This window comes from Moschus berezovskii, chromosome 15 (genome assembly GCF_049115385.1).
Source record: "Moschus berezovskii isolate FMDL1 chromosome 15, NW_MosBer_1.0, whole genome shotgun sequence".
Taxonomy (NCBI): domain Eukaryota; kingdom Metazoa; phylum Chordata; class Mammalia; order Artiodactyla; family Moschidae; genus Moschus; species Moschus berezovskii.
The window spans coordinates 67,437,580-67,465,054 of record NC_142474.1 but is presented as its reverse complement, the minus strand read 5'-3'; the positions used below and the strand labels follow the sequence as shown (position 1 = coordinate 67,465,054).

General features: G+C 39.3%; 1 protein-coding gene across 11 annotated transcripts in view; it reads left to right on the top strand.

Annotated features, from left to right (window-relative positions):
• The window catches only part of ABI1 (abl interactor 1), an 86,275-nt gene that overhangs the window by 8,738 nt on the left and 50,062 nt on the right, over positions 1-27,475 (top strand). For all 11 annotated transcript variants that reach the window (XM_055427776.2, XM_055427770.2, XM_055427793.2 and 8 more), the window contains exon 2: positions 23,472-23,639. In XM_055427776.2, coding sequence (XP_055283751.1) covers positions 23,472-23,639 — 168 coding nt within the window. The remainder of the gene's footprint in view (positions 1-23,471; positions 23,640-27,475) is intronic.

The window sequence follows — 27,475 nt, the reverse complement described above, 5'->3', positions numbered from 1 at the left end:
GAGTCATCACAGAATAGATTACCATTGCCTCATAGAACTATAATGTGAGCCACATATCTAATTAAAAATTTTTATAATAGCCATATTAAAGTATAAAAAAATAGGTTGAAATTAATTTTAATAACATTTTATTTACTCAGTGCATCCAAAATATAATTATTTCAGTAAGTAATCAACACAGTTTGTTAATGAGATATTTACATTCTTTTTAAAGTACCAAGCTTTGGAATTTGATGTGTATTGTATCCTTGGAGCACGTCTTAGTTGCAAAGTAGATAGTGAAAAACTGGGACGATTAGTGAATGGGAAGTCCTGTGAAATCTAAGGATTGTTGAAATTGAGGTGCTAGAGCAAGTGAACTGCAGAGATAGAAGAAGAAATTGGATGTTCAGAATATAGGATTTTTAAAAATCTAGATTTTTGAAAATGGTGTAAATACTAGTGATGACCATGGTGGGTTTTGACAGTGATGAAGAAAAAAATGTTTTAGTTCAGGAAGTCTGGAGACTGAGAGGCCAGGGTTTGGGGTGGATTATCTGAGTGAATGTTGACATCACTAAGAATAATAATAGGAATGGTGATGAGTTAGTGAGTCCTTAGCAAAGGAGGGAGTGAGGAGGATGTTGGTAGATGACAGTAACGAGGTTACTTTCTTGAGACCTCTTCCCTACGAGCTCAGTTTATACTCCGTTCAGTGCTCCCATAGAATCCAGTGTGTTTCCTCTGTGCACTCATTACATCTGTTTGACACGATGCTGATCTCCAAGAAAGCAGGTTTACCAGGTTTGTCTTGTTCATTCCCATATCTCCAGTGCCTGCCCATTGCCTGGTATATAAGCTCTGGAAAGTGTACATGGACTATTCAAGGAGTCTGGAAGGTTAGTTCTCATCCTCATTCTATCACAAACTAGTTGTATTTTAACCAACCTTTAACTCTTTTGTTGTTGATATTTAGTCACTAAGTCATGTCTGACTCTGCAGTCCCATGGACTGTAGCCCACAAGGCTCCTCTGTCCATGGGATTTCCCAGGCAAGAATACTGGAGTGGATTGCCATTTCATTCTCCTGCCAACTTTTATTTTCTGTGAAAGGACTAGTTTAAACGAGATTATGTCCAAAGTTACAGTTCTGATGGTTTTTATTAGTTTGCTTTTGACTTTTTATTCTTGTAATTCCGGTGCTTTTCATTAGTTTGTTTCTGAGTTATTTCTTGAGTTTCCTCTAAAAAACCCTCCGATTTACTTCCACTTATTCCTTCTGTTTTGTATGTTGAAATGTTTACTTTGTCATAACTAAGATATTAAGACATTGAATAAATAAGTTCAGTTTTGCTGAAGAGAGAAAATATAACTGAGATTGTGTTAAATTAGAACGTCTTTGTCTTTATCTCTTCACAGTATAGATCAACCATACTGAGACATAAAGGTCTCAGGACTCCTTTATACTCCTAAAAAAAAGCCAAGGACCCCAGAGAACATTTTTTAGATGGGTTATATTTATCAGTATGTACTGTTTCAAAAATTAAAACGGAGAAATTTAAAACATTTATTAATTCACATATTAACATGTGATGGGTTTTAACATAAACAATATAAATAGTAATTTTTTGAAAAATATCCATAGGTTTCCAAGACAAAAGTTTGAAAAGAGTGGCATAGTTTTATGACTCCAAATCTCTTTAATGTGTGGCTGGAAGACAGCTAAATTTTCATATCTACTTCTGCATTCAGCCTATTGCGATACTTTATTTTGGTTGAAGTATATGGGAAAAATCTGGCTTCATACGGTTATGTAGTTTGAAAGAGAGAAGTATTTTAGTAGTCCATGTAGATATGCAGATGACACCACCCTTATGGCAGAAACTGAAGAGGAACTAAAAAGCCTGTTGATGAAAGTGAAAGAGGAGAGTAAAAGTTTGTCTTGAAGCTTAACATTCAGAAAACTAAGATTATGGCATCTGGTCCCATCACTTCATGGAAAATAGATGGGGAAACAGTGGAAACAGTGTCACACTTTATTTTGGGGGGCTCCAAAATCACTGCGGATGCTGATTGCAGCCATGATATTAAAAGACGCTTACTCCTTGGAAGGAAAGTTATGACCAACCTAGATTGTATATTAAAAAGCAGAGACATTACTTTGCCAACCAAGGTCCGTCTAGTCAAGGCTATGGCTTTTCCCGTGGTCATGTATGGATGTGAGAGTTGGACGGTGAAGAAAGCTGATCACCGAAGAATTGATGCTTTTGAACTGTGGTGCTGGAGAAGACCCTTGAGAGTCCCTTGGACTGCAAGGAGATCCAACCAGTCCATTCTAAAGGAGATCGATCCTGGGTGTTCATTGGAAGGACTGATGCTAAAGCTGAAACTGCAATACTTTGGCCAGCTCATGTGACGAGTTGACTCACTGGAAAAAACTGATGCTGGGAAGGATTGGGGACAGGGGGAGAAGGGGACAACCGAGAATGAGATGGCTGGATGGCATCACCGACTTGATGGACATGAGTTTGAGTGAACTCCGGGAGTTGGTGATGGACAGGGAGGCCTGGCGTGCTGTGATTCACGGGGTCGCAAAGAGTCGGTCACGACTGAGCGACTGAACTGAACTGATAGAACTAGTCACGACTGAGCAACTGAACTGAACTGATAGAACTATGGGTAATTTTGTTTTGATATTGTATCAAAACTCAGATAGTAGTTCTTAGCAGTTTGTTGCAGTGTGGACTCAAACAGTGTCAACATTTTATACTCCAGGACATTAAAAATTATTGCATGGGTCATTTGGATGGAAAATATTTGTTCACTTAGTTATGTGGATCCTTCTGAACGTTGACCCAGTCCATTACAGGATATAAAAAAAAAATCACATTCATTAATATTACTGCAGATCTTCATGAGTCTTAAGTATTGAAAAGCTTCCAAGCTCACATTGGTGGATTAAAGGTTTCCAAAATTCTAATGTTTACTTGAAAGCTCGAATTTTACTGTTGGCAACAAACACTGCCAAACAAAACAAAAATAAATTTTCCTTGAAATGATAGGCTTACTTCATTCACTTTAAGGAAGATGTCTGCCAAATGTCCAATCTGATTAACCATAGTTTGTCAGTTGTTTTTTGAGGTAACGTAGTTTTTGAAGTTATTTTTTGAAGTTCCATGGAAAAATGACTTATTTAGCTTGCACAAGTGCTTTTTCCTATTATACTTAGAATGCAGCAGAATTATTTTGAAGTATTTTTCCTTTTGTCACATAGAATATTAAAAGACATCTTGTCAGAAGAAAAGGCAAATAGCATTAATATTACTATGAAAACAATAGTTTTGACCTTGTGAATCTCCTGAAAGTGTGTGAGGGATCCTCAGTAGCCTGCAGACCACACTTGGAGAAACTTTGATATGAATGATTGGTTTAGTAGGCTTAACATCTTCCATTTAAGGTAATACTGGGAGTCTGAATTTTAAATATCATTGTATAGCACTGTCTGTAGTGGGCATCTCTGACTTAAAGCTTGTGCAATACCTCATAAAAAATTTAAAGTTCCTTCTGTAGGAATTCTGTTAATACAGCATATACTATGTTAATCATTTTGGATAGTTTCTTATATTCTGGGTGTTACTTGTCCTCTGTATATTTTACCTTTCAGCTCTAATTTCCAAATAGTTTTAGTTTCATATATCTGTTTTCTCCAGATCTTACCCATGCCAAAAGTTTGGTAATTTGTTCAAGTAAATTTATTTGATTAATAGAAAGTTGTTTACATTATATGATTTTTATGAAGTAATATGAAACACTGATCTTAAATTTGTTTATAGTAATCATTTAATTTTTTTCTAATTTGAGTATGTTCTAAATTAGATTTGAAGAAGTCTGTTGTTGATATTACCTATGGTACATATATCCCTTTTCTGTACTAATTTATTTATGTCTTAAAAAAATGAAGCCCAACTAAAGTGGGAGAAAAAATAAAAACCAAAAACTGGCTTTTTGTTTTGTTTCAACTCTTCCTCTCGCATTTTTCCTCTTAGGATTTTTTTATATTTTTAATAAAAAAAACTTTGGATTAATCCATTTCTCTTTCATAAAGGTTGAGAAATCTTTTTGTTTTCAGCTCCATGTTTCATTAAAATTAATAATCAATTATATTCAGAGTTTGCTTAGGGAGACAGACTGGTGATACTCCCATTCTTTCAGAATAATCAGAGAATGCCATAAAAATCCTAAAGAAAACAGGCAGATTTTTACAAGTTTCTAAGTTTGGAACCATAGAAATGCCCAGTAAAATGAAACATGCATAATTATATGTAATGTACTTCATTGTATTACAGAATATATTAGTTTGTCCGCTATTCACTTATTCAGCAATTTTTGACTGCCTGTTATTCCCTGAGTGTATTTTGCGAATCAGAATTTCTGCCTCCCTCACTAATCAAATCACATACTGTAATAAATTTTATCTGGGGAAACACATGTTGACATGAGAGTGTCCTGTGAGGTGTTTCCACCTAGCCTGGCATACCAAGGAAGTAATGCTGGGATTGAGATCTGAAGGGGGACTATATTGATAGTTAACCAAGAAATTGTGAGGGAAGGAACAGTGCTGTCCCTGCCAGAGGGAACCAGGAGCATTATATATGCAGGCCCAAAGGTGAGGGAAAGCAGGATGATTTTTGAGTTATTAATATAAACCTTTGTGCTCTGGAGTATAGTGAGCAAAGAGAGGATAGTGATCTGAGAGGAGTTAGGTGAGGACCAGATCGTTAAGGTTTTATAGGCTGTGTTAAGGGTGTTGGTCTTTTTTTCTGAAGCTGATAAGACATTGAGAATTTTAAGCAATGGGATGACATTATCATTTTTACTTTTTAAAGATGACTCGTGTTTAGAGTGGAGAACAGATTGGAAGGAGGCTGGAGGACGTATGGTTTGGAAGGAGCTTGAGGAGATGGGGGGAGGCTGGTCTTGCGTGACGGTAGTGAGTGGTGGTGAATTATCTGAACTTTCTAGTGCCTGAAATCGTTGTGATAGGCTGTGACTACTTATTTTTCTTAGCTAAAAGGAAGAGTGTTTGAGGCTGTTCAGTTCAGTCGCTCAGTCGTGTCCGACTCTTTGCGACCCCGTGAATCACAGCACACCAGGCCTCCCTGTCCATCACCAACTCCCGGAGTTCACCCAAACTCATGTCCATCGAGTCGGTGATGCCATCCAGCCATCTCATTCTCTGTATTAAAAGTAACTCAACAAAGTTATTTCATGCTGAACAAATAGTTATTAATTGCATACTCTGTAAAAGACTCTTTGCTAGGTGTTGTGATGTCAATATTATATGTAGTATAGTTATGTGAAAAGTCATTGAATGACAGCTTATAAAGCCTTAAATTTAGGGAAGAGGAAACATTGTCGCCTTTGAAAGGTTTTTGATTTTAGTTTTGGCAGTCATTAGAATTTTGCTTATGCAAAGAACAAATGTCAGGCAGCATTTAATGAAAAGATTCCTGTAAAAGATTCTGATAATTCAGTTGTAGTCAAAGCAGAACCTAAAGTTCCCCTTCCTTCTTCTTCCCGTATGCCTGCCCACCCCCTCCTCCCAACCACTGTCAGTTTGTTTTGTATCCTTCCACTTTTTGCTCAGAGGATGAGGATGCAGAGTGACGGTTGCATCTGTCCACACATAAAAGGTATTTCTTGAATTGAGATAGCTGTAGTTAAGAGAGAAAAGGAGGGAATAGGTGTCAGAAGAATCAGGAAGCTTGGTAAAGGGGATATGGTTGACAGGAAAGGGAGAACTCAGAGATGACTTATTTTACCTGGAACCGTTCTTCTCCAGCATAAAGCTAGTGCGCCCACAGAAAGTAATTTGCAGTCACAGAAGTGAATCTATAGACCTTCTCTTTTTTCAGCTGTTAGTACACAGTTGGTTCCAACACACTCTGGCTTTTACTCCTCCACAATTGAATTGATTGGCAGAGCAGTGGGTTGGAGAAGAGGAATAAGGCTCGATGTTAGCTGGCAGTGTGGGCAGCAGTGGGGAGCAGGAGAGAGGCAGGGGAGGTACCCTGAGTTCTCTCTGGCTGTGTGCTGTTGTGTCAGGAGGCAAGGGGCAAGCCTCTCCTTCTCATGCTGACTGAGGTTCTGTCATAATCTCCTGTGTTACAGATCGCTGCATTTCTAGACACTTAGGATCTTTGTGTGTGTGTGTATAAATACCTTCAAAATATGTGTGACTTATTAGAAAGGATCTTTTAGAGAGAATTTTAAGGAACAGAGCAGTGTTCGGGGGTTTCAGGGAAGTTTGAATGCCTCATAGCATGAGTTTTTCTGAGTCATGAGTAGCACGGAAGGGGAGGTTGAGAAGCAAGGGATCTAGGTCCTAAGTACAACATGCGCACCAGGGCACGTTTGAAAGAGCTGAAAGTTGTTTGATTTTGATAGTGCCAGTTGCCAGAGAGGGTAGTGGGGGAGATGAAGGCTTGGTCAAAAATATCCCTCAACCACTGTCCTTAAACTGTAGAAAACCAGTGTAGTGTTTCCCACCTACACTGAAAACAGAAACCGCATTTTAAATGTAACATAACATTGTTAAGGTGAAATTGTGCTTTTCCTGATATATACTCTGTTCTTTTGTGTGGACACATTTGGTATAGTCAACAGATGTCATTCAAAAGTGGGTAAATGCAGCAGAAATGAATTATAGGTCTGAATAAATCACTTTTGTATCAACCATATGTCATAACTTGGGGACTCCTTGCATTAGTGGGTTTATTATTTGTATTTAATAATGTGGAATATAGAACCACCTTATCTCCAGTTTAGCGGTGCATTTCTTTCTTACACTCATCCTTATTCTCCCTACTCCTCCTGCCTCACTCTCCACCCCACCCCAACCCCCCCAAAAAAAGAGAAGAAAGGCAGGCAGGGAGCATGGAACTGTCTGTATGAAATCCTGCCACTCTGAGGATTTTTGTTTTTTGGCTAAGAGGTAAGGTGTGTAAGGTGAGAGGAATAAATGATATGTTTACGTAACAGAGAAAAATTACAATAAAGCTTTCCTTTTACAGTCAGGTTGAAGTCTTAGAAAAAAATTTAGTTTCACCAAAATGTTTGACCTCATGGATACTGTAAATCATGTAGTGATCTTGTTTCTTTGCAGACTCGTGGAGATCAGAGCTAGACTTATGGCTCCAGTTTATCATGTAATTCTTTCTCTGTGGTTTGTGTATTAGGGTCCTGCCTTTATCTTCTGTATTATTGGGTATCTTGATTTTTATCTTGTATATTTTCCTGTTTTATTGTACAGATTTTTCTGTTGGTATAGTTAAAGCTAATGGTCCTACCCCTGGGCCAATTAAATTGTAATCATTTTAGAGGGGAGGTAAGGATTAGGTTGGGTCTTGGGCTCTGGAATTTTTTAAAAAGCTCACTAGAGGAGAAGGCAATGGGAAGCCACTCCAGTACTCTTGCCTAGAAAATCCCATGGATGGAGGAGCCTGGTAGGCTGCAGTCCGTGGGGTCGCTAAGGGTCGGACACGACTGAGCGACTTCACTTTCACTTTTCACTTTCACACATTGGAGAAGGAAATGGCAACCCACTCCAGTGTTCTTGCCTGGAGAATCCCAGGGACGGGGGAGCCTGGTGGGCTTCCATCTATGGGGTCACACAGAGTCGGACACGACTGAAGTGACTTAGCAGCAGCAGACCACTGGGTTAATTTTCTTTCCTTGTACAAATATACATCTCATAAATAACTAAAATCCCCCCAAAAAAATAAAATAAAATAAAATAAAAGCTCACTAGGGATGTCAGTATCCACTTCGGGTTGGAAAACACTGTTCCAGGTCAGTTTTTTCCCAAAGGGCCAGGTAATATCAATATTTTAGGTATTGCAGGCCAAGGGATCTGTCACAACTACTCAACTCTGTCACTGTAGTAAGAAAACCATGGATGCATGTAAATTAATAGGTATGAAGATGTTCTCATAAAACTTTGTTTGCAGAAGGTAGGTATTTGGCCTGAGAGTCATAATTTGTTGAGCTCTGTTCCGCAGCCTGAACTAGTTACACTGCTGATGCATCAGAACTATTCTTGAGCTAACATACTGAGGTGAACGGATTTATTTTTTTCTTTCACTTTTTTCCCCCAATAGACTTTTTAAGAGCAAGTTTAGCTTCACAGCAAAATTGAATGGAGGGCACAGAGATTTCCATATGCTGTCTGCCCCTACATATGTACAGCCTCCCACATTATCAACATCAATATCAAATTATCAGGATGGTATATTTATTACAGTTGATGAACCTCCATGGACGCATCATTATCACCCAGAGTCTAGAGTTTGCGTACATAGTTTAGGGTTCACTCTTGGTGTTGTACGTTCTTTGTCTTTTTTTTTTTTTTTTTTTCCCATTCTTTGGGTTTTGACGAACATAGAATGACGTGTCCACTATTATACTATAGTACGGGGTAGTTTCACTGCCTTGAAAATCGTTTGTTCTTCACTTATTCATCTCTCCCTCTTTCCTGACTTGGCAATAAGTGATCTTTTTACTGTTTTTTAAGGTTTGCTTTTTAAAGACTGTTTTATAAGTAGAATCATACAATTTGTAGCCTTTTCAGATTGGCTTCTTTCACTTAGTAATACTCATCTAAGGTTTCTCTGTGTCCTTTCATGGTTTGATAGCTCATTTATTTTTGGCTTTGAATAGTATTCCATTGTGTGGATATACCTCAGTTTTTCTGTTCACCCAATGAAGGACACCTTGGTTGCTTCTAGGTTTTGGCAATTATAAATAAAAGCTGCTATAAACATTCATATACTGGTTTTTGTACATACCTATGTGTTCACCTCTAAAGTGACTGTACAGTTTTGCTTTCACATCTTCAGTCAGTGAAAGTTTAGTTGCCCTGTATCCTCACCAGCATTTGGTGCTGTCAGTTTTCTGGATTTTGGCCATTCTGATAGATGTGTAGTGATAACTCGTTTTGATATGGATTCCCCTAAAGATGTGGAGCATCTTTCCCTATGTGTATTTGCTATCTGTGTCTCTTCTTTGATGACGTGTCTGTAAAGTCTTTGGTCCGTTAACTTGGGTGTCCAAATCTCTCTCCAGATTTGGGAAGTCCCGTGCTATTATTTCTTTAAAAATACTTTATGCCCTCTTCTCCATGTTTTCTTCCTGTGGGACTCCAATAATTCACAAATTGTTTCTTTTAATCATATCCCCCAAATCATGTAGCCATTTTTCACTCGTTTTCATTTTTTTTTCTCCAGTGTTTGAAGTTTGTCTCCTTTTTCACAGATTCTTTCTCCTATGCTGCTGTTGATGGTCTCTTGCATTTTTTATTTCATTGATTGCATCTTTTAGCTCCAGAACTTGTTTCTTTATTAGGATTTTTATCTATTAAACACATTTTGTTCATGTATTTACTGATTTCATTAAATGATGTTTCTGATTTCTTGTAGCTCATTGCGTTTCCTTGAAACACTATTTTAAATTCTTTATTGAGTAAATCCCTTGTCCTTGGGATTGGTTACTGGCATATTGTGAGCCTTTGATGGTGTCCTTTTTTCTTGAATTTTCATATTCTTTGAATTCTTGTGTTGCTGTCTTCACACTTGAAGTAGAGCTGTCACCTCTCTCAGTCTTTACTAATTGACTGCAGGAGAGAAATATCTTGTCACATCTGCTAGGAATTCCAAGGCTTTGATAGATCTTCTAAGGATATGCCTGTTCTAAATATCTTGCTTATCCTCGTGATAGAATTTTTAAGCTTGCTTGCATTCTTTTGATCCTGCAAAGTAACAGGCATCCTTTTTTGCTCTTCTGAGGGTGATGCTTATGGCTCAAGTTTATGGTCTTTCCCGGGCCGCAGGTTCAGTCTGCCTCTCTGTGCGTGCTCACTGATCTTTTGCAAAAGCTCACTCTGCCACTGTCAGGAGCACTCTCTTGAGCCAGTTATGAGGTGAGGATATGGAAGGTTGGGCACGCGGGGCACTGTGGGCAAGGCATTCTCAGAAGCTTGTGGTCGAGTTTCCTAGTGGAGTCTTTGACATGCCCAGTAGGATCCACATCCCTTTTGTTGCATACCAGCCACTAACCACCTCCTAGAGGTGCTATTCAAGCTTTAGTATTCTGGATGGGCTGAGAAAGAAATGGGCTTTGGCAGCGTGTCCCACAGCTGGGAAGCCAGGGGCTCGCTCAGCTGCTCTCATTTGACCCGGCAGAGAAGTCGTTGGTTGAGAAGGGCTCTCTTGGCACTGAGCTGTGCTGCCTTGGAGGGATGTGTGAAGTGGGTGAAATCAGACTGTTCTTCTTACCCTTTCCAGTGCATCTTATCTCACATTTCTTTTGCTCCAGTGGTGGGCTGGAACTTCTCGGGGCCTGGACTTTCACAGAGATTCTCTCATCTCTGGGTGATTGTCTAAATTAGTGTTCTCTAGGGGCTCCTGAACTGCATCTGCAAGGAACTGGAGCTGGTTCACAGGTCAGCGCATGGTTGACCCCTGAGACTGATGTCTGTGTGTGTATTACCTGATTACAAGTGGGTAAGAGTCCTCCTATGCCCCTGGCATCTGGTGCAGGTGTCAGAACCAAAGCTAACTGGGCTATAGCTATGGCCTCTGGTATAGAGCTAGTTTTAAATCCAGCTGAGACCATGGGTACAAGTCTGTTTTAAAACAGCTCTCCTTGATCTCGTACTCCACCTGGGTTTTACAGTTTGTTCTCTGGATGCCACAGCTCCCTTTTGTCCAAGGATGGATGCAAAATTGTTAAAGATAGATGTGATGAAGGACATCATATTCAGCTGTGTGACATCATCTTTCCGTATATACTTCATAATCACTTTGTCGATATTCACAAAGCAGCTCCTCAGATTTTGATTGGAGTTCTGTTGAATCTGTAGATCAAGGTGGGGAGAAGTGATGTCTTGATAGTATCAGGTCTTCTTAGGCATGATCATGGATTCTCTCTGTTCAGTTTTTTTATTTCTTTCATCAGAGTTTTGTAGTTTTCCTCATATAGATCTTGTAAATATCTTGTTAGATGGCTTTCTCTTTTTTTTGTGAATACTTGTAAAAGTGACTCTGTGTCTCACATTTTTTGGGAATAGCTATAATTTTAGAAAATTTAGCTGCTTTCAGTAAGACTTAACTGATTCTTAATACCACTGTAATTCTTACACTTTGTATAATAGATGAAGAAATTAGGGGAAAATACAGTTTGTCAGATTGTGTCATGTTCGTTGTGATTTTTTGGTTTGGAAAATGTGGTTAGTGAATCAGTCTAGGATGGAGAACACCAGCACTGATTCTGTGAGGCTGTTTTGTGAGCTGGTGTGAGGAAATAGGCAGTCAGTGGTAGCACAAGTTACTTTTGTCGGTATTTATAGAACCTTGATGTTTTTGTTTGTTTGTTTTAAAGCAGGAGTGCCTTGTTTTCTCCACTCAGTTAATTAAGGGTGGTACTGATTGTGAGGTTAACTACCACTTTACCTTGTAGTTTGTGAAACGATGCATTGTGTTCCTTAAGTAATTACCTCTTGAAGTCACATTTATTTGAGTATGAATTAAAGATATGAATTTGTTCCTGTATGAAGATTAACTTAGAAAAGTGTTAAATGTTTGTTTGTTTTTTTTCTCCATTTATAGATCCCTTGTGTAGAGCTTTAATTGTTTCCTTGGTCAAAAATGAACTATCTGGAGGAACTATTTCTCCTCAACTATCTGGAGAAAACTTTCTCACTCTAGTCCTTTTTCCCTTCCAGTTAATTAAAATTCACGTGGTGTTCAGATCTTGGAGGAAACACTTCAGGGGATTCACTGACGTTTTAAAACTGTACTTCATTCACTGTTAGAATCAGGCTGAGAGGCAGTGGTCTCCCCCTATGCCATTTCTTTTTTTATATTTATTTATTTTTTATTGAAGGATAATTGCTTTACATATGCCATTTCTTTTAAAAAACCAGGTACATAATCATTTTATAACTTGCTTTTATTACTGAGTATCTTATATACCTTTTCTTGGGATGTATTCTCCAAAAGGTGTAGACTTAAGCTCCTGTTTCTTTGCTTCTTCACTGTCAGTCCACACTTACGGCCTCATGAGGAGTCCCAGTTAACTGAGCAAGAAACAACTTAGCTCTAGTTTACAAATGGTTCTACATAATATGCTGGTGCCAGCATGGACATCTGTAGCCCTATAGCCGCAGTCAGCCATGACCCAGAGTGCAGTAGTGAAGGGAAATTCTCTCTATGGGCAGATCTTTTTATTTTAATTGATGTATAGTTGATTCACAATGTTGTGTTAGTTTCAGGTAGACAGCAGAATGATTATATATGTATGTATTTTTTTTCTTTCAGATTAGTTTCCTTTATAGGTTATTACAAGATACTGAATATAGTTCCCTGTGCTATATGGTAAATCCTTGTTGCAGCTCACTGGTACATCTTTGAGCAGTGCACCTAGTTTTGTCTGGAAAGAGAGATGGTTAGAGATGTGGACCCACTCAGTTCATGGTAGTAGCTAATCGTTTAGCTAATTGATTATGGGCTTGGAACGAACATAATTGGAAGTATGGGGAAAAGATATACAGACATACTTCCAAATGGACACAGAGTAATATTTGGGTTCATTGTGAATGCTCATCAAAGAGCAGCTTCAGCAGAGAAGGATCTTAATGATCAGGTGGACAGGATATCATGTCTGGATTTCAGCCTTTCCCCATCTACCTTGGTCCTTGCCCAAAGGGCTGATGAAAAAGACATCAAAGTGGCAGGCATGGAGATGGTATGTATGCTCAGAAACATCATGACTGGCCTGGAGCCCACTACTGCTGAATGCTGCTGCTGCTGCTGCTAAGTCACTTCAGTCGTGTCCGACTCTGTGTGACCCCATAGACCGAAGCCCACCAGGCTCCCCCCCTTGCTAATGGTAGAGTGCCCCCACTGTGACCCCCCTAAGATGACACCATTCCTTTGGAGGGACCAGCCAGATACCTGGTGGCAGGTGGTTTGCGTTGGACTACTTCCATAATGAAGAGAGCAACACTTTGTTCTCCTTGAAAAAGCTGCTTGCTCTGGGCATGTATTTGCTTTCCCTTCCTGCATTGTTTCTGCCAAAACTCCTTATTGACTTTCAGAATGCCTTAATTATGTCTTGGTATTTTGTATCACATTGCTTCTGACCAGGCAGTTGATTTTACAGCAAGTGAAATGTGGCATTGGGCTCATGTTCACAGAATCCCTGGTCTTACCATTTTCCCCATTACCTTGAAGCAGCTGAATTGATAGAACAGTGGAATATCCTTCTGAAGACTCACTGTACCTGCTGGTGGCAGTGCTTTGCAGTGCTGGGGCAGTGTTCTCTGAGATGGGTGCAGTGTTCTCTGAGATGCGTGCACTGTTCTCTGAGATGCGTGCACTGTTCTCTGAGATGGGGTCTGGTCTCTGAATCAGTCACAGGTGTGTGGTGGGGTTTCTCCAGCATTCATAGGTCTGGGGCTCAAGAGGTGGAAATAAAGTGACCTTTTCTCACTTACCCTAATGATATGCTGGCAAAATTTTTTCTTCTTTATCTTCAACTCTGGGGCGTGCCAGTGTAGAGTTCTGAGTTCCAAAGAGGAATGTTTTTACTGGGAAATGCAGCATTGGTTCTGTTAAACTGGAAATTGAACACCTGGCCACTTTTCCTTCCTTGTGCCAGTAAACTAACGGGCTAAGCAGGAGATTACTGTGTTGGTTACGGTGGTGATTGATCCCGACCGTCAGTGGAAGTTGGGTTGCTGCTACACAGTGAGGGTGGAGAGGAGTCTGTCTGGAATGCACGAGGTCCCTGGAGTGCTTCTTAACCACTCCCAAGTCCTATATTATAAAAGTTAATGGAAAGCTAATGCAACATAATACAAGTAGGGCTGCTAATGGTAAAGAAGGTTTGAGTCTCTGGGCTTCCTGCCCCAGTGGCTCAGCAGGTAAAGAATCTGCCTACAATGCAGGAGACAGGAGATCCTGGGTTCCGAACATTCCCTGGAGAAGGGAATGGCAACCCACTCCAATATTCTTGCCTGAAAAATTACATGAACAGAGGAGCCTGGTGAGCTACAGTCCGTGGGGTCACAAAGACACAGACACAACTGAGCAACTAAGCACAGACACATCAAGCAAGGAACAGTGACCGGATGAGATGATTGCAGAGGGCAAGCAAAATTGTGATGGATAGTGGGAGAAGAAAATTATGATAAACACTAGCTGCTCTTGGTCACCTCATGACCAGTTATAGAATGAAAACTAGTAGTTATGAATATTTGTTCTATATCTTTCTTAATATCTATGTATATAGTAACCAATTCTCCCCCCCTCCATTCTTCTCTATTTAACTTAAGATATGTTATTACTGGTTAACCTTGTATTTCAGTATTTAAGTAACAGGATATCAAAGGGGAAGTACAACTCAATTAGGAAAGGAAATAAGTTTACTCAAAGAGAAGATAGACTTTGTATTCTGTTTTGAGGAGACAGCATCTTTTTGGTTGTTTAAGGGATGGTTTTAAAAGACGCTTGCTCCTTGGAAGGAAAGTTATGACCAACCTTGATAGTATATTAAAAAGCAGAGACATTACTTTGCCAACCAAGGTCCAATCTAGTCAAGGCAATGGTTTTTCCCGTGGTCATGTATGGTTGTGAGAGTTGGACTGTGAAGAAAGCTGATCGCCGAAGAATCGATGCTTTTGAACTGTGGTGTTGGAGAAGACTCTTGAGAGTCCCTTATACTGCAAGGAGATCCAACCAGTCCATTCAAAAGGAGATCAATCCTGGATGTTCATTGGAGGGACTGATGCTAAAGCTGAAACTGCAGTACTTTGGCCACCTCATGCGACGAGTTGACTCACTGGAAAAGACTGATGCTGGGAAAGGCTGGGGGCAGGAGGAGAAGGGGACGACGGAGAATGAGATGGCTGGATGGCATCACCGACTCTGTGGACATGAGTTTGAGTGAACTTCGGGAGTTGGTGATGGACAGGGAGGCCTGGCGTGCTGTGATTCATGGGGTCGCGGAGAGTCGGACACGACTGAGCGACTGAACTGAACTGAAGGGATGGTTGCATCATGTTACACTGGAGTGTGATTTTGCTGTTTTTTAATTCAGGAGTTGAATATGATGACAGAGGTGTGTGTGTACCATATTGACTGGGGGTGCCACTGTAGTTAGTACTGTATCAGTTTACTTAAGCTGAAGCTGGGTATGGCTAGAATTGGCCAAAAGAGAATTTGTGTAAGCCTCCCTCACTAAACCTCTGAAGGTTTTTGTGGTGATATGCAATGAGAGACGTGGAGATGTTGGTGAGGTCCAGCCAGACCTTGATCTCCTTTGCTCTGCGTCCAGCTCTTTTTTTCTGGTTGCTGATAGTTTGGTTAACAGATGCATCAGGCCCACTCAACTTGGTGGGAGATCTGCAGCTTCTCAGATCTGCCCAGGAGTCTTTCATTTGCTTTTTCATTCGTTTTTGTAGCTTAATGTGTCAGATGTCTCAAATAGACTCTCGTTGATGACTCTCTGATCTTCCTACTTCCCTTTGGGACCTTCACAGCTTTCCCAGCTATTCCTATAATTGTGTAAGGTAAAATTCTACAATTATTCTGTAAGTCATAGTGGTTCTACTTGCCAGTTTGAATTCTAACTTAATGCATTTTCCTTGTTGGTAAATATCTAGATTACTTTTTTTGACTGCATGGTATTCTAATACGTGAATATTTTAAACACTTATCATTGGCCACTTAGGTTGTTTCTAGTTTTTTTTTCTTTTTTGCTGTTTTAAACAATGGTGTGGACATTCTTGAACATACAGTTTCTTTGCCCCTTGCATTTTATTTCTTTAGAGTAAGTTCCTAGAAGTGAAGAATATACATTTTAAAGAACTGTGATACTTGTTGTCTAATTGCAACCTCCAGCAGAATGTGAAAGTGTGTGTCCAAGCTGCACTCTTCATCGTGGCTCTTTCAGTTTAATTCCCTTTAAGAAGAAATAAGATTATATGAGAAGATAATTAGTTAACATGGAAGGAGTTGATGGAAGGAACCCAGTGTCTTGGATTCCTATGGAATATATTCTGTCAATAATACATTTAACTAATTTTGTGTTTAAATGTAGTTGCTCTTTATAAAATTGGGTTTTTGCAGGTTTTGCCTGTTTTTAATAAATATAATTCATTGATTGAGGCTATAATTAGGGTACAACCTAGAATTTCAGAACCTAATTATCTAGTTATTGGAAGTGCCCTAGAGATATAAATTGACCTGTGAAGGTTTGAAAACATACTCTACATTAGAGTTGAATTTGGAATATTATTTAATGAGGATACTAGCTGTTGATTGTTTTGTATTTGCTCTTCAGTTAAAGAGCATCCGCCACAACTTGTGTTCCTGTCCATCAGTGCTGTTTGGCTCAGTAGGCACCAGAGGTTTTCCCTGAATTCTGCTGGAAATGAAAGGATCACAGGCCTGTTAGCAGTTGCTTAAGTGGGAGGTGGTGGGGAGGAGCTGTGCTGGGGTTACAGTGACTAGGTTTCAACCTGAATTGTTCTGCAAAAAATTTATTCTTTTTGCTAGATATTTGCTGTAACCTGGTAGGGTTTCTTTTAATTCCTTGTTACTTTTATTGGAATGGAAATTGTGTTGGAGAAAATTAGATCCTTTCAATGTTAGCTAGGATTTGAGCGTTTACATACCCTAAGCCCCATGGCTCCAACCAGGATTTGGCCTGTGTGCTCTTTTTTCCCTACTCCTCTCATCCCTCGCCACAAAGGGATTCTGGATTCCCTCTGGAAATGTTCTCAGGCCAGACCTTTAAGTGGCCTTCAGCAAAATAGATGTTTTGTGTATATAAAACAAAGGTCCGTCTAGTCAAGGCTATGGTTTTTCCCGTGGTCACGTATGGATGTGAGAGTTGGACTGTGAAGAAAGCTGATCGCCGAAGAATTGATGCTTTTGAACTGTGGTGTTGGAGAAGACTCTTGAGAGTCCCTTGTACTGCAAGGAGATCCAACCAGTCCATTCTAAAGGAGATCGATCCTGGGTGTTCATTGGAAGGACTGATGCTAAAGCTGAAACTGCAATACTTTGGCCACCTCATGAGACGAGTTGACTCACTGGAAAAGACTCAGATGCTGGGAAAGGTTGGGGGCGGGATGAGAAGGGGACGACGGAGAATGAGATGGCTGGATGGCATCACCGACTCTGTGGACATGAGTTTGAGTGAACTCCGGGAGTTGGTGATGGACAGGGAGGCCTGGCGTGCTGTGATTCATGGGGTCGCGGAGAGTCGGACACGACTGAGCGACTGAACTGAACTGAACTGAACTCTTCCTTACAAGTATTGAAAGTTGACATTTTCAATCCTTAATTGACAGAAACCTTAACCTTATAGAGTATATTTTAGCAGTTCTAAGAAACTTTCTCCTCACCCCTACATTTTACAATTTCTGTTCTTGGGATGCAGTTTACAATTAATGTTGTCCTTAGAAAGCTACCAGCCAGGCAGCAGTTGTCATTGTTCCCACTTGTATGAATTTGGATGGTTTTACTGTTGGGATAACTGGATTATTACAGCCTGTCATCAAACCATTTGAGGAAGAACTAGAGTCAAAACATTTAAAGACCATTTGAGGAAAGAAAAGAGTCTTGGATTTTGTCTTAAAAAAAAATTTTTTTTTTATTACCCCCTTATAAGGTAGCACTAGCATCAGAGTTTGCAGAATTGGTGTCAGGAGTTTGGAAGAAAATCGTGGAAATAAAGGTGGAGCTTTATTTTAAAAGATGGATTGCTTACAGTGGGAAGTTTATAGCATCACCTATTGTTATTCTAGCCACTCTGCTTAGTCTGCATCTAATCATGAGGAAACAATCAGACAAATCCAGATTGTAGGACTTCCTATAAGACAACTGACCTGGAATTTTAAAACAAAGTCTGTGTTTTGAAAGAAAAAAAAAAAAAAGGTCAGGGTTGAAGGGGATGTTCTAGATTTAGAAACTGTCAAGAGTTGTGAGCCGTGTTTTGTTGGATCTTGAATCATACAAGATAAAAGATACAAAGGGTTTCTTTTGGAAGTTGGATAAATCTGAAAATGAATCTATAGCTGGTATTACTGTATGATTAAGAGTGACATATAAAGCTCACCATCTAAATAAATCCCAAAGAGCATTTTCTGTTAAGTATAAAATTTCTTCATAAGAAAGCATTCTGACATAATGAAGTTGGTTGGTTTTTCCCTGAGAGATACATAAAAATGGTGCATCTGACATAGCTGTTTTGTTGGAGTCATTGAAATATGGTGTATTTTGGTAGATGTGGGTAATTTTTAAATGAATTACCATGAAATAGCTTCCATTCTACCCACTCCAGTGTTCTTGCCTGGAGAATCCCAGAGATGGGGGAGCCTGGTGGGCTGCCATCTATGGGATCACACAGAGTTGGACACGACTGAAGTGACTCAGCAGCAGCAGCAGCAGCTTCCATTCTATTAATATAATTGGAAAAACCTTATTTAAATATTTGAAATATTCTGTGGGAAAAATAACTTACTTTGGAAAAGTTTCTGGCAAATTTGGATTAGAGTTAAGCTAAAAGATGTTACAAAGATTTAATGTGGTGTCATTTCTACAGAGTGGGAGGAAAAGTAAAGACAGAAGCAAGATGGAGAAACTTAAAAAAAAATGGGTTAAGATCCCTGTTTTGTTACCTAAGCAGGATTATTAAACCACTTGCAGTTAAAAGTGCAAGTTTCTCAGTCATGTCGACTCTTTGCGACCCCACGGACTGTATACATACAGTCCATGGAATTCTCCAGGCCAGGATAATGGAGTGGGTAGCCTTTCCCTTCTTCAGGGGATCTTCCCAACCCAGGGTTCGAACCCAGGACTCCCACATTGCAGGTGGAATCTTCACCAACTGAGCCCAAGTGAAGCCTTATGTCTTGCAGTTAAGACATGGAGAAAGATTGTTCCTCAGAGCAAACATAATTTTCTGATCTTCCTGTCAGACTTTAGGGAAGGGTTCAGGTGAGTGAGGAAAAAACACTGTAATTTAACTTAAACTATTTTTCTAAAATGTTATTAGACAGGCTAGTACTACAGGACATGTGCCAGGTCTTTCAGTAGTTGGGCCCTAACTTAGAAATGGTGTTCTTAACGTTAGCTTAGAGGTTAATGTTTGGAAATAATGCCACCTCTTGTTTGGTTATTTAGAGGAAGTTGGATTTGAATCTGCATACATTGTTGTCCTGATTAAAATCAGATTCTTAATATTAGAGGAATTAAAAGGAGAACAGTCAGCTAACAGTTACTGCCATTATTGGGTAGCCATTGAAAATTCTTTTTTTGAAAAAGAATGGAATAAAAGGATAGCACATGGGGGAATGCTCATCATATATTTTTAAATGAAAAAAGCAGGGTTAGTTTTACATTCTTGTAAGATAAACACATGTACTTGAGAGACTTGAAGAACTTATACTAAAGTGTTAGTAAGGTCTATTTCCATGATGATGCATTAATTTTGTAAATTTCTCTCTCTCTTTAAAAAAAGGCAAAAATTAAACCATGTAATTTGTTTTCACCTAGAATGTATTACTTTTTAAGCACACTTACGGTGAGGATGTTCTTGTCTCTTTTGGGCTTCAAGTACTTAGTTGTAATAGAGGGAGAGAGGTTTTCTTCTGGTCATATGTGGAAGTTGAGGACGAGGAGGTGGGGTTAAAGATAAATATATGGGTATGAGAGAGATTGCTTACAGCATCATCGTTTCCATTTTAAACAGTGAAAAACAGGAGATTACTCTGCCTATTTAGTCACCATGAGGGGCAAGAAAAGGATGTAATAGGAGTAGGTACTGTTTGAAAAGGTTCTTTCCTCCAGCAAGCAGATCTTAACTCTGTAAAACTTGGTTTCCACAGGTGGATACGGAAGAAAGAAGACAGTTTTATATATGGGCTGTTGAGAAAATTCAGTTATCTAAGGAATTTCCTGTTAAGTTCTTGTTCTACATTATTTATTTTGAGTTTAGCTCTTTTAAATAATTAACTTTTCTTTTAAAGCCATGTGTTTATTTCCATTTTAAGCAAAGTTCATCAGTGGCATAAGACAGGGATGGCAGATTGATTACAATCACATGTCAGCTCCTAGAGTGATTAGTTAAGTGTTTAGACTTTTGGAGGAAGGCTGTTGTAATTGATTAACGATGTCTGTTCTAGCTCTGTGGAGAAGTCTTCTGATATATATATAATCCATTTTGTGTGATCCTTCGGACTTATTAAGGCTGCTTGGTAGTTAATACAGCAAAAGTATCAAAGAATGAGGGAGACCGACTATTGGACACTAAACTTAAGTGAAATAAGTGAAAACAGTAATTCTTGTGCAGACTTAACTTTTAAATCCATGGTTTATAGAGGAAATTAACTGTGACTAGAACTGCACTCTCTCCAGTAAGGCCACAATCCATACATGACTATTGAGCTCTTTAAAATGTGGCTAGTTTGAGAATATGAATTTTAAAATTTTTATTTAAAAATGGAAGCAGTGTACAATGGTTTCTGTTAAATACAACTTAATTTTTTTGATTTAGTTCAGTTGCTCAGTCTTGTCCAACTCTTTTCGACCCCATGGACTGCAGCATACCTGGCCTCCCTGTCCATCACCAACTCCTGGAGCTTGTTCAAGCTCTTGTCCATCCAGTCGGTGATGCCATTATACCAGTCATCATACCAGTTTTTTTGGTAGGACTGCATTTTACTTTTAACCATTGCATCCGAACACGAGTGGGAGGCTTTTGTGTCTGGGCCTGGAAGTGACGCCTGTATCTGCTATTGACAGTTAACACATGCCTCACTTCGTGCGTATCTTTCCCCCCCGCCTTGCTGAGGACATGTCAGGTCTGTCCTTTTAGCAAATTTCAATTTTACAGTATAGTGTTATCAACTACAGTCACCATTTAGGCTTTTTTTGTTGGATATTGATATGTAAAATGTGATACAATAAAAATTAAGTTCAGATTAATGTTTTCAGCTTAAATGCAGAACTACAGGTTTTTTCTTCTTACATCAGAATGTCTTTTGATTATGGCCCAAATCTCAGCACTCAGTGACCTAAACATATTTAATGACTTGCTTTATTCCACACCACAAACAGCAGTCTCCGGGTAATAATTCCAAAACTACCATCAACAATAAAGTGACTGAAAACAGATTCAGTATTTTTCTTCCCTCTTTTAATTGTTTTTGTCCTAAGGATAAACCCCATTAGAAATGTACAATCAAATTACTGTGCTTTGAAGCAACCTGTAGGATAATTCCTCTCTGGTTAAGCCACTAATTGGATATACAGTTAGGTTCATTTGACTGATTTGACATTTAATTTTGGGGAATTCCTTTTTAAAGTTTAATTTTGTTTTATAATTGTGTAAATTGTTTGCATAGTTGGAAAAAGCAAATCTAAAAAACAAGGTATGTTTAAAGAATCTTAGCCGTATTCTTGCCAACCTATTGACCCTTGGCCCATATGCAGTTATTTTTTTTAAGATGTTATGTTTTATCCTTTTTTCTTAAAAAGTAAAGGAATATATTTTTGTATCTTTTCTTCTTTCATAAGTGGTAGCATTCTATAAACATTTTTTTTTTTTCTTTTTCACCTTAGCAATATTCTGGAGATTGGGTGTGGTGGTAATAACAGTATCTCTCAACATTACTTCTTACTGCAGTGTAGTACCCTAATGTTTGGAGATTGCATAATTTATTTGACCAACCCCCCATCAGTGGTTGTATTGGTTGTTTCTAGTCTTTTCCTATTGCAAATAGTGCTGTAATGAATAATTGCATATATATTTTTGCCAGTGATTCTTTGAGATTTCTAAAAGTGAGATTGTTGGGACAAAAAATAAGCCCGTGTCTTAATTTTGCTGGATATCACCAGCAGAGAGTGTATCAGAGTCTTTCCCTCCAACTTTGCAGAGTACCTTGTCCTGCTTTTGGATTTTTGCTGGGTGGATAGATGAGAAATATTATCTCATTTTTGCATCAGCATTTTTTTTTCTGATGAGCATGGTTGAATGTTATTAAACATGGTTAAGAGTGGTTGCTGCAGATGCTGATTGCAGCCATGAAATTAAAAGACGCTTGCTCCTTGGAAGGAAAGTTATGACCAACCTTGATAGTATATTAAAAAGCAGAGACATTACTTTGCCGACCAAGGTCCGTCTAGTCAAGGCAATGGTTTTTCCCGTGGTCATGTATGGATGTGAGAGTTGGACTGTGAAGAAAGCTGATCGCCGAAGAATCGATGCTTTTGAACTGTGGTGTTGGAGAAGACTCTTGAGAGTCCCTTATACTGCAAGGAGATCCAACCAGTCCATTCTAAAGGAGATCAATCCTGGATGTTCATTGGAGGGACTGATGCTAAAGCTGAAACTCCAATACTTTGGCCACCTCATGAGACGAGTTGACTCACTGGAAAAGACTCTGATGCTGGGAAAGGTTGGGGGCGGGAGGAGAAGGGGACGACGGAGAATGAGATGGCTGGATGGCATCACCGACTCTGTGGACATGAGTTTGAGTGTACTCCGGGAGTTGGTGATGGACAGGGAGGCCTGGCGTGCTGTGATTCATGGGGTCACGGAGAGTCGGACACGACTGAGCGACTGAACTGAACTGAAGAGTGGTTGCATTGCTTTTTTTTTTCGAACTGTTAGATCGGTTTCATTTTTTTCCTATCCTTGGCCTTTTTGTTTTTAGATTATATATTAATTATAACATAAGTTGCTGGCTCCCCACTCATCCCCTCTCTCACCCTCCCAGAGTTTATCACTTGTCTTTGAATTTTTCTTTGAACTTGGTCCCTGAACATTTCTGACTATCTGTGAGTTGTGCAGTGGAGTTTGGGGAAGATGGATGGGTAAAGGATGGGATCGTAAGGTTACAGTAGTTTTTGTGGAGATGAGAAACTTGGTTGTAATGGTTAACAGGTGGTTTGGATTTCTGATGTTCATTGATGTAAACAGGATTGTCAGGTAGAATGGATTTGGTCCATATCATTGTACTAGTGGATGTTGTGATGTTTTTTGTTGTGAAGTTACCGTTTGTTAAGTTGAGCCCTGAGGTGTCATGGATGGTGAGCTCAAAGTTCAACAAAAGACTGTAAGGGAAAGTGAAATGGAGAAATTTATTACTCACAGGTCTTGGAGGAGGTTCATAGCTTGCCTTAAGGGGACACATGGGGAGGTCAGGGCAGGCAGAGAGTAAGCCAGCAGGACTTGAGACACCTGCCCTTATTAGGGTCAGAGGGTGGAGTGCTTTGTGGTTCATCAAACTGGTCTGGTAAGTTCTTTGATTCAATTGGGCTTTTCTATTAAAAAAAACATAATTCTCATGCTGCCTTTCTATAAAAGAGATGTTTAATGAATGTTAACCAAAATAAATATTGGGCTTTTTTGTTCTTATTTCAGGCTACAGACAAGAGAAAAGCTTTAGAAGAGACCAAAGCCTATACAACCCAATCCCTAGCTAGTGTCGCTTATCAAATAAATGCATTGGCTAACAATGTGCTCCAACTGCTGGATATCCAAGCCTCTCAGCTCCGGAGAATGGAGTCTTCCATCAATCATATCTCACAGGTAACAGCTTGTGAAAAGCTTTAAATTCAAATTTAATTAACTAGCAGCATGGGAGGTAGCCTGGAAATATGGATTCCTACTCATCTTCTTACTAACTAGTCATTATCATTTTCAACTTTAGCTTTGAGTTCTGTGTGTGCGTGTGTGTGTGGTAAAATAACCCCAGTGGTTATTGGTCTGTGGCTTTGTGTTAGTATAATACCGACCTTACCAAATAACACTGGACAGTGTTCCCTCCTCTTCAGTTTTAAGCAAAGTGTGCATAGAATTGACTTTAATCTATTAAATTGATTTTCATTCTGGTCTTAATTATTTCTTTCTTTGTCCTTACCCATTGACCCTAAATGCTATATTTACTATGTATGTTTTTTTACTGTAGTAAGGGAGTTTTTGAAAGGCAGTAGATTGTATTGTTATTTAATTTAAAAAATTCTAGAACTTAGCACTAAACCTGTCATATTCTAAGCATTCAGTAAGTGTTTGTTAAAATTTCTCTTTAGGAAGGATTGGTCTGTATACTATTCAGTACAATACCTGGAAATATTTAATAAACATTTGAATAGAGAAATAAGTCCCATGGGCATGTCTTTTGGGTGGCATTGAAGGAGTGATGTTTAAGTTGGAGTTTGATGGGAGTCTTGTGTATTTGATCATACGGACATAGAGTACAAATGCATTCCAGTCTGAGATAATGGTCTTAGACAAAGTCATGATGACTTGTTCAGGGTGACTAGGATGTGTGTTTTGTTTAGAGTGAGGAATGTACCTGGAGCTTAGTTTTGAAAGATAAATCTGAAGTTCTGAGTTACAATTCATTTCTCTCTGATTTGTTTTCATTGATGAAGCTGAATAATGGCTTGCATTATGTTAGCGGAGTGGGTGTATCCTTTTGCTGCTTCTCTTATCTGCTTGGTGGGAGATACACAACTCCTGAATCAGAGCAGCATGCTGAGCAGAAAAAGAGAGTATCCATCTTTCCTCACCATTGTCAGATGGCAGATTGATGTGATTCAGCCCTGAAGCAAGGATGGGAGTATCCTTCAAAAACTGAAGACTCTGTTCTTTACTTTCAAGGCAGACAGCAGGCTATCCTGCCTCTGTTCATTCAATATGCTTTTTGGAGAAATGAATCACCCAAACCTACATTCTGCCTCAGATAATCTATTTGGGGTGTTGAGGAAGCAAACCTTAAAACCCCTCCCTACTAATCACAAAGTTTGGGTTAAACCGTATTTTTGTTGTTGTTTAGTCACTAAGTTGTGTCCAAGTCTTTTTGACCCCATGGACTTTAGCTCACCAGGCTCCTCTGTCCCTGGAATTCTCCAGATAAGAATATGGAGTGGGTTACCATTTCCTTCTTCAGGGAATCTTCCCAACCCGGGGATCTAATCTGAGTCTCCTGTATTGGCAGACTGATTCTTTCCAGCCATCTGGGAAGCCCAAACCATATTTTAATCTATTCTGATTAATAGTAATAACTGAAGACTGCTCTCATATCTTTTGTAAAAAGAGGCTGGAACCTTCCTTTTTCTGGTCTGATAATAAGAGGTTAGTTTGGGAGTCTCTGCAGATCTTCTGACCTTTTGGTTGTCTGTAAGCCGTGCCTCGGGCTAGAACTTGAACCTCCTAGTCAATTGCTGAGTCTTTACAGTTGTCAGTCTTGTTTCAAAGCCTGGAAATGGTTTTTTGCTTCCTGTGGTTTTAAACCTCAGATGTCTTCAGTTCAGTTCAGTTCAGTCGCTCAGTCATGTCCGACTCTCCGCGACCCCATGAATCAGATGTCTTAGTGTGGTATAAAAGGCCCTTTGGTCTGGTCTCTTCCAAGTCGCATCACATTCCTGCCATGCTCAACTTGTTGAAATCTTCTAAACATAGCATACAATTTTGTGCCTCTTTTCTGTAATCTGTTTGTCTTACTTGGCGTAAACTTTGTTCTGTCTCTGTTCTTAACATAAGCACCATCTGAAGTCTTCACTGATTAGCTCAGGGTAGATACTGCTGCTCTCTTTGTGCTATGCCATCTTACTTGTTCCCCCTGGTATCAGTGACTTGAGGTCCATGTCTGTCACCCCCTCCTCTGTTTAAAGGTGAAGACCACCCTGTGTAAGTACCATGTGCTGAATGTGCCCCAGGAGTTGTTCATCTTTTTATCCTCAGTACATAGTTAACTGGCACGTAAGAGATGATTTAAAAATTATTTTTTGAATGAGACAGTGTGGCATGGTCTGCTTTGAACTCATAAAGATCTCAGTTTGAATCCTAGTTCTGCCTGCATGTGATCTGTTCAAATTACCTAACTTTTTTGTGTTTAGTTTTGTCATATGCAGAGTTGGCCCATTAGTGGCTGATCTTAAAGGACGAAATAAGGAATTTCATGTAAAGAATTTAGCCTAATACCTGGATATAAAATGTTGGCATCACAGCTAATCATCTGTTCTCTCCCTTTAACGTTTGGCCTCTTGCATTAGCCCTCTAATCAACATTCAGCATTTTCCCTCCATCTTATAAAAAAGCTTTCCTTATCATACCTTTTGAGAGACTGCCTTTTCTCTCTTGACAGTTCACAGACTTAAGTTCTTGAATCTGTCATCTTGTGGCAGTCTTCTTCCTCGAAACATATATATGTGTCAGTCCATCGTGGTTTGATTTTTGTCTCCTATCCTTGGATGTTGCATTTACAAAAAGGAACAATGATATTTTTGTTCTAAATCTAGAAATACTTTTTCCCACCTCTTCCTTGTTGCTTTTATTTGTGGCATGTGATAAATTTGTGATTGCATTTGTGTGTTTACCTATTTAATGCCTGTTCCTTCTCTTAGAGATAAATTTAATGATGAAGAAATCTCATTTGTTGGGTTCATCACTGTGTCTTGTCCCCAGTGTCTCCCTTAGGGTCTGACAAGGAGTAGATCCTTGAAACTTTAAGTTACCCTGTGGCACTTCTAAAGATCTAGTCTTTTGAGAATGAGGACTAATCATTTGTGAAATAGAGGAGAACAATAGAATGGAAAGATTAGAGATCTCTTCAAGAAAATTAGAGATACCAAGGGAACATTTCATGCAGAGATGGGCACAGTAAAGGACAGAAAAGGTATGGACCTAACAGAAGCAGAAGATATTAATAAGAGGTGACAACAATACACAGAAAAAGTATCCAAAAAAGCTCTTCCCAACCCAGATAACCATGATGGTGTGATCACTCACCTAAGCCAGACATCCTGGAATGTAAAGTCAAGTGGGCCTTAGGAAGCATGACTACAAACAAAGGTAGTGGAGGTGATGGAATTCCAGTTGAGCTATTTCAAATCCTAAAAGATGTGAAAGTGCTGCACTCAATATGCCAGCAAATTTGGAAAATGCAGCAGTGGCCACAGGACTGGAAAAGGTCAGTTTTCATTCCAATCGCAAGAAAGGCAATGCCAAAGAATGCTCAAACTATTGCACAATTGCATTTGTTTCACACTCTAATAAAGTAATACTCAAAATTCTCCAAGCCAGTCTTCAACAGTACGTAAACCATGAACTTCCAGATGTTCAAGCTGGTTTTAGAAAAGGCAGAGGAACCAGAGATCAAATTGCCAACATCCATTGGGTCATCGAAAAACCAAGAGAGTTCCAGGAAAACATCTACTTCTGCTTTATTGACTACGCCAAAGCGATTGACTGTGTGGACCACAACAAACTGTGGAAAATTCTGACAGAGGTGGGAGTACCAGACCACCTGACCTGCCTCTTGAGAAATCTGTATGCAGGTCAAGAAGCAGCAGTGCAACAACAAACTGGTTCCAAATAGGAAAAGGAGTACGTCAAGGCTATATATTGTCACCCTGCTTATT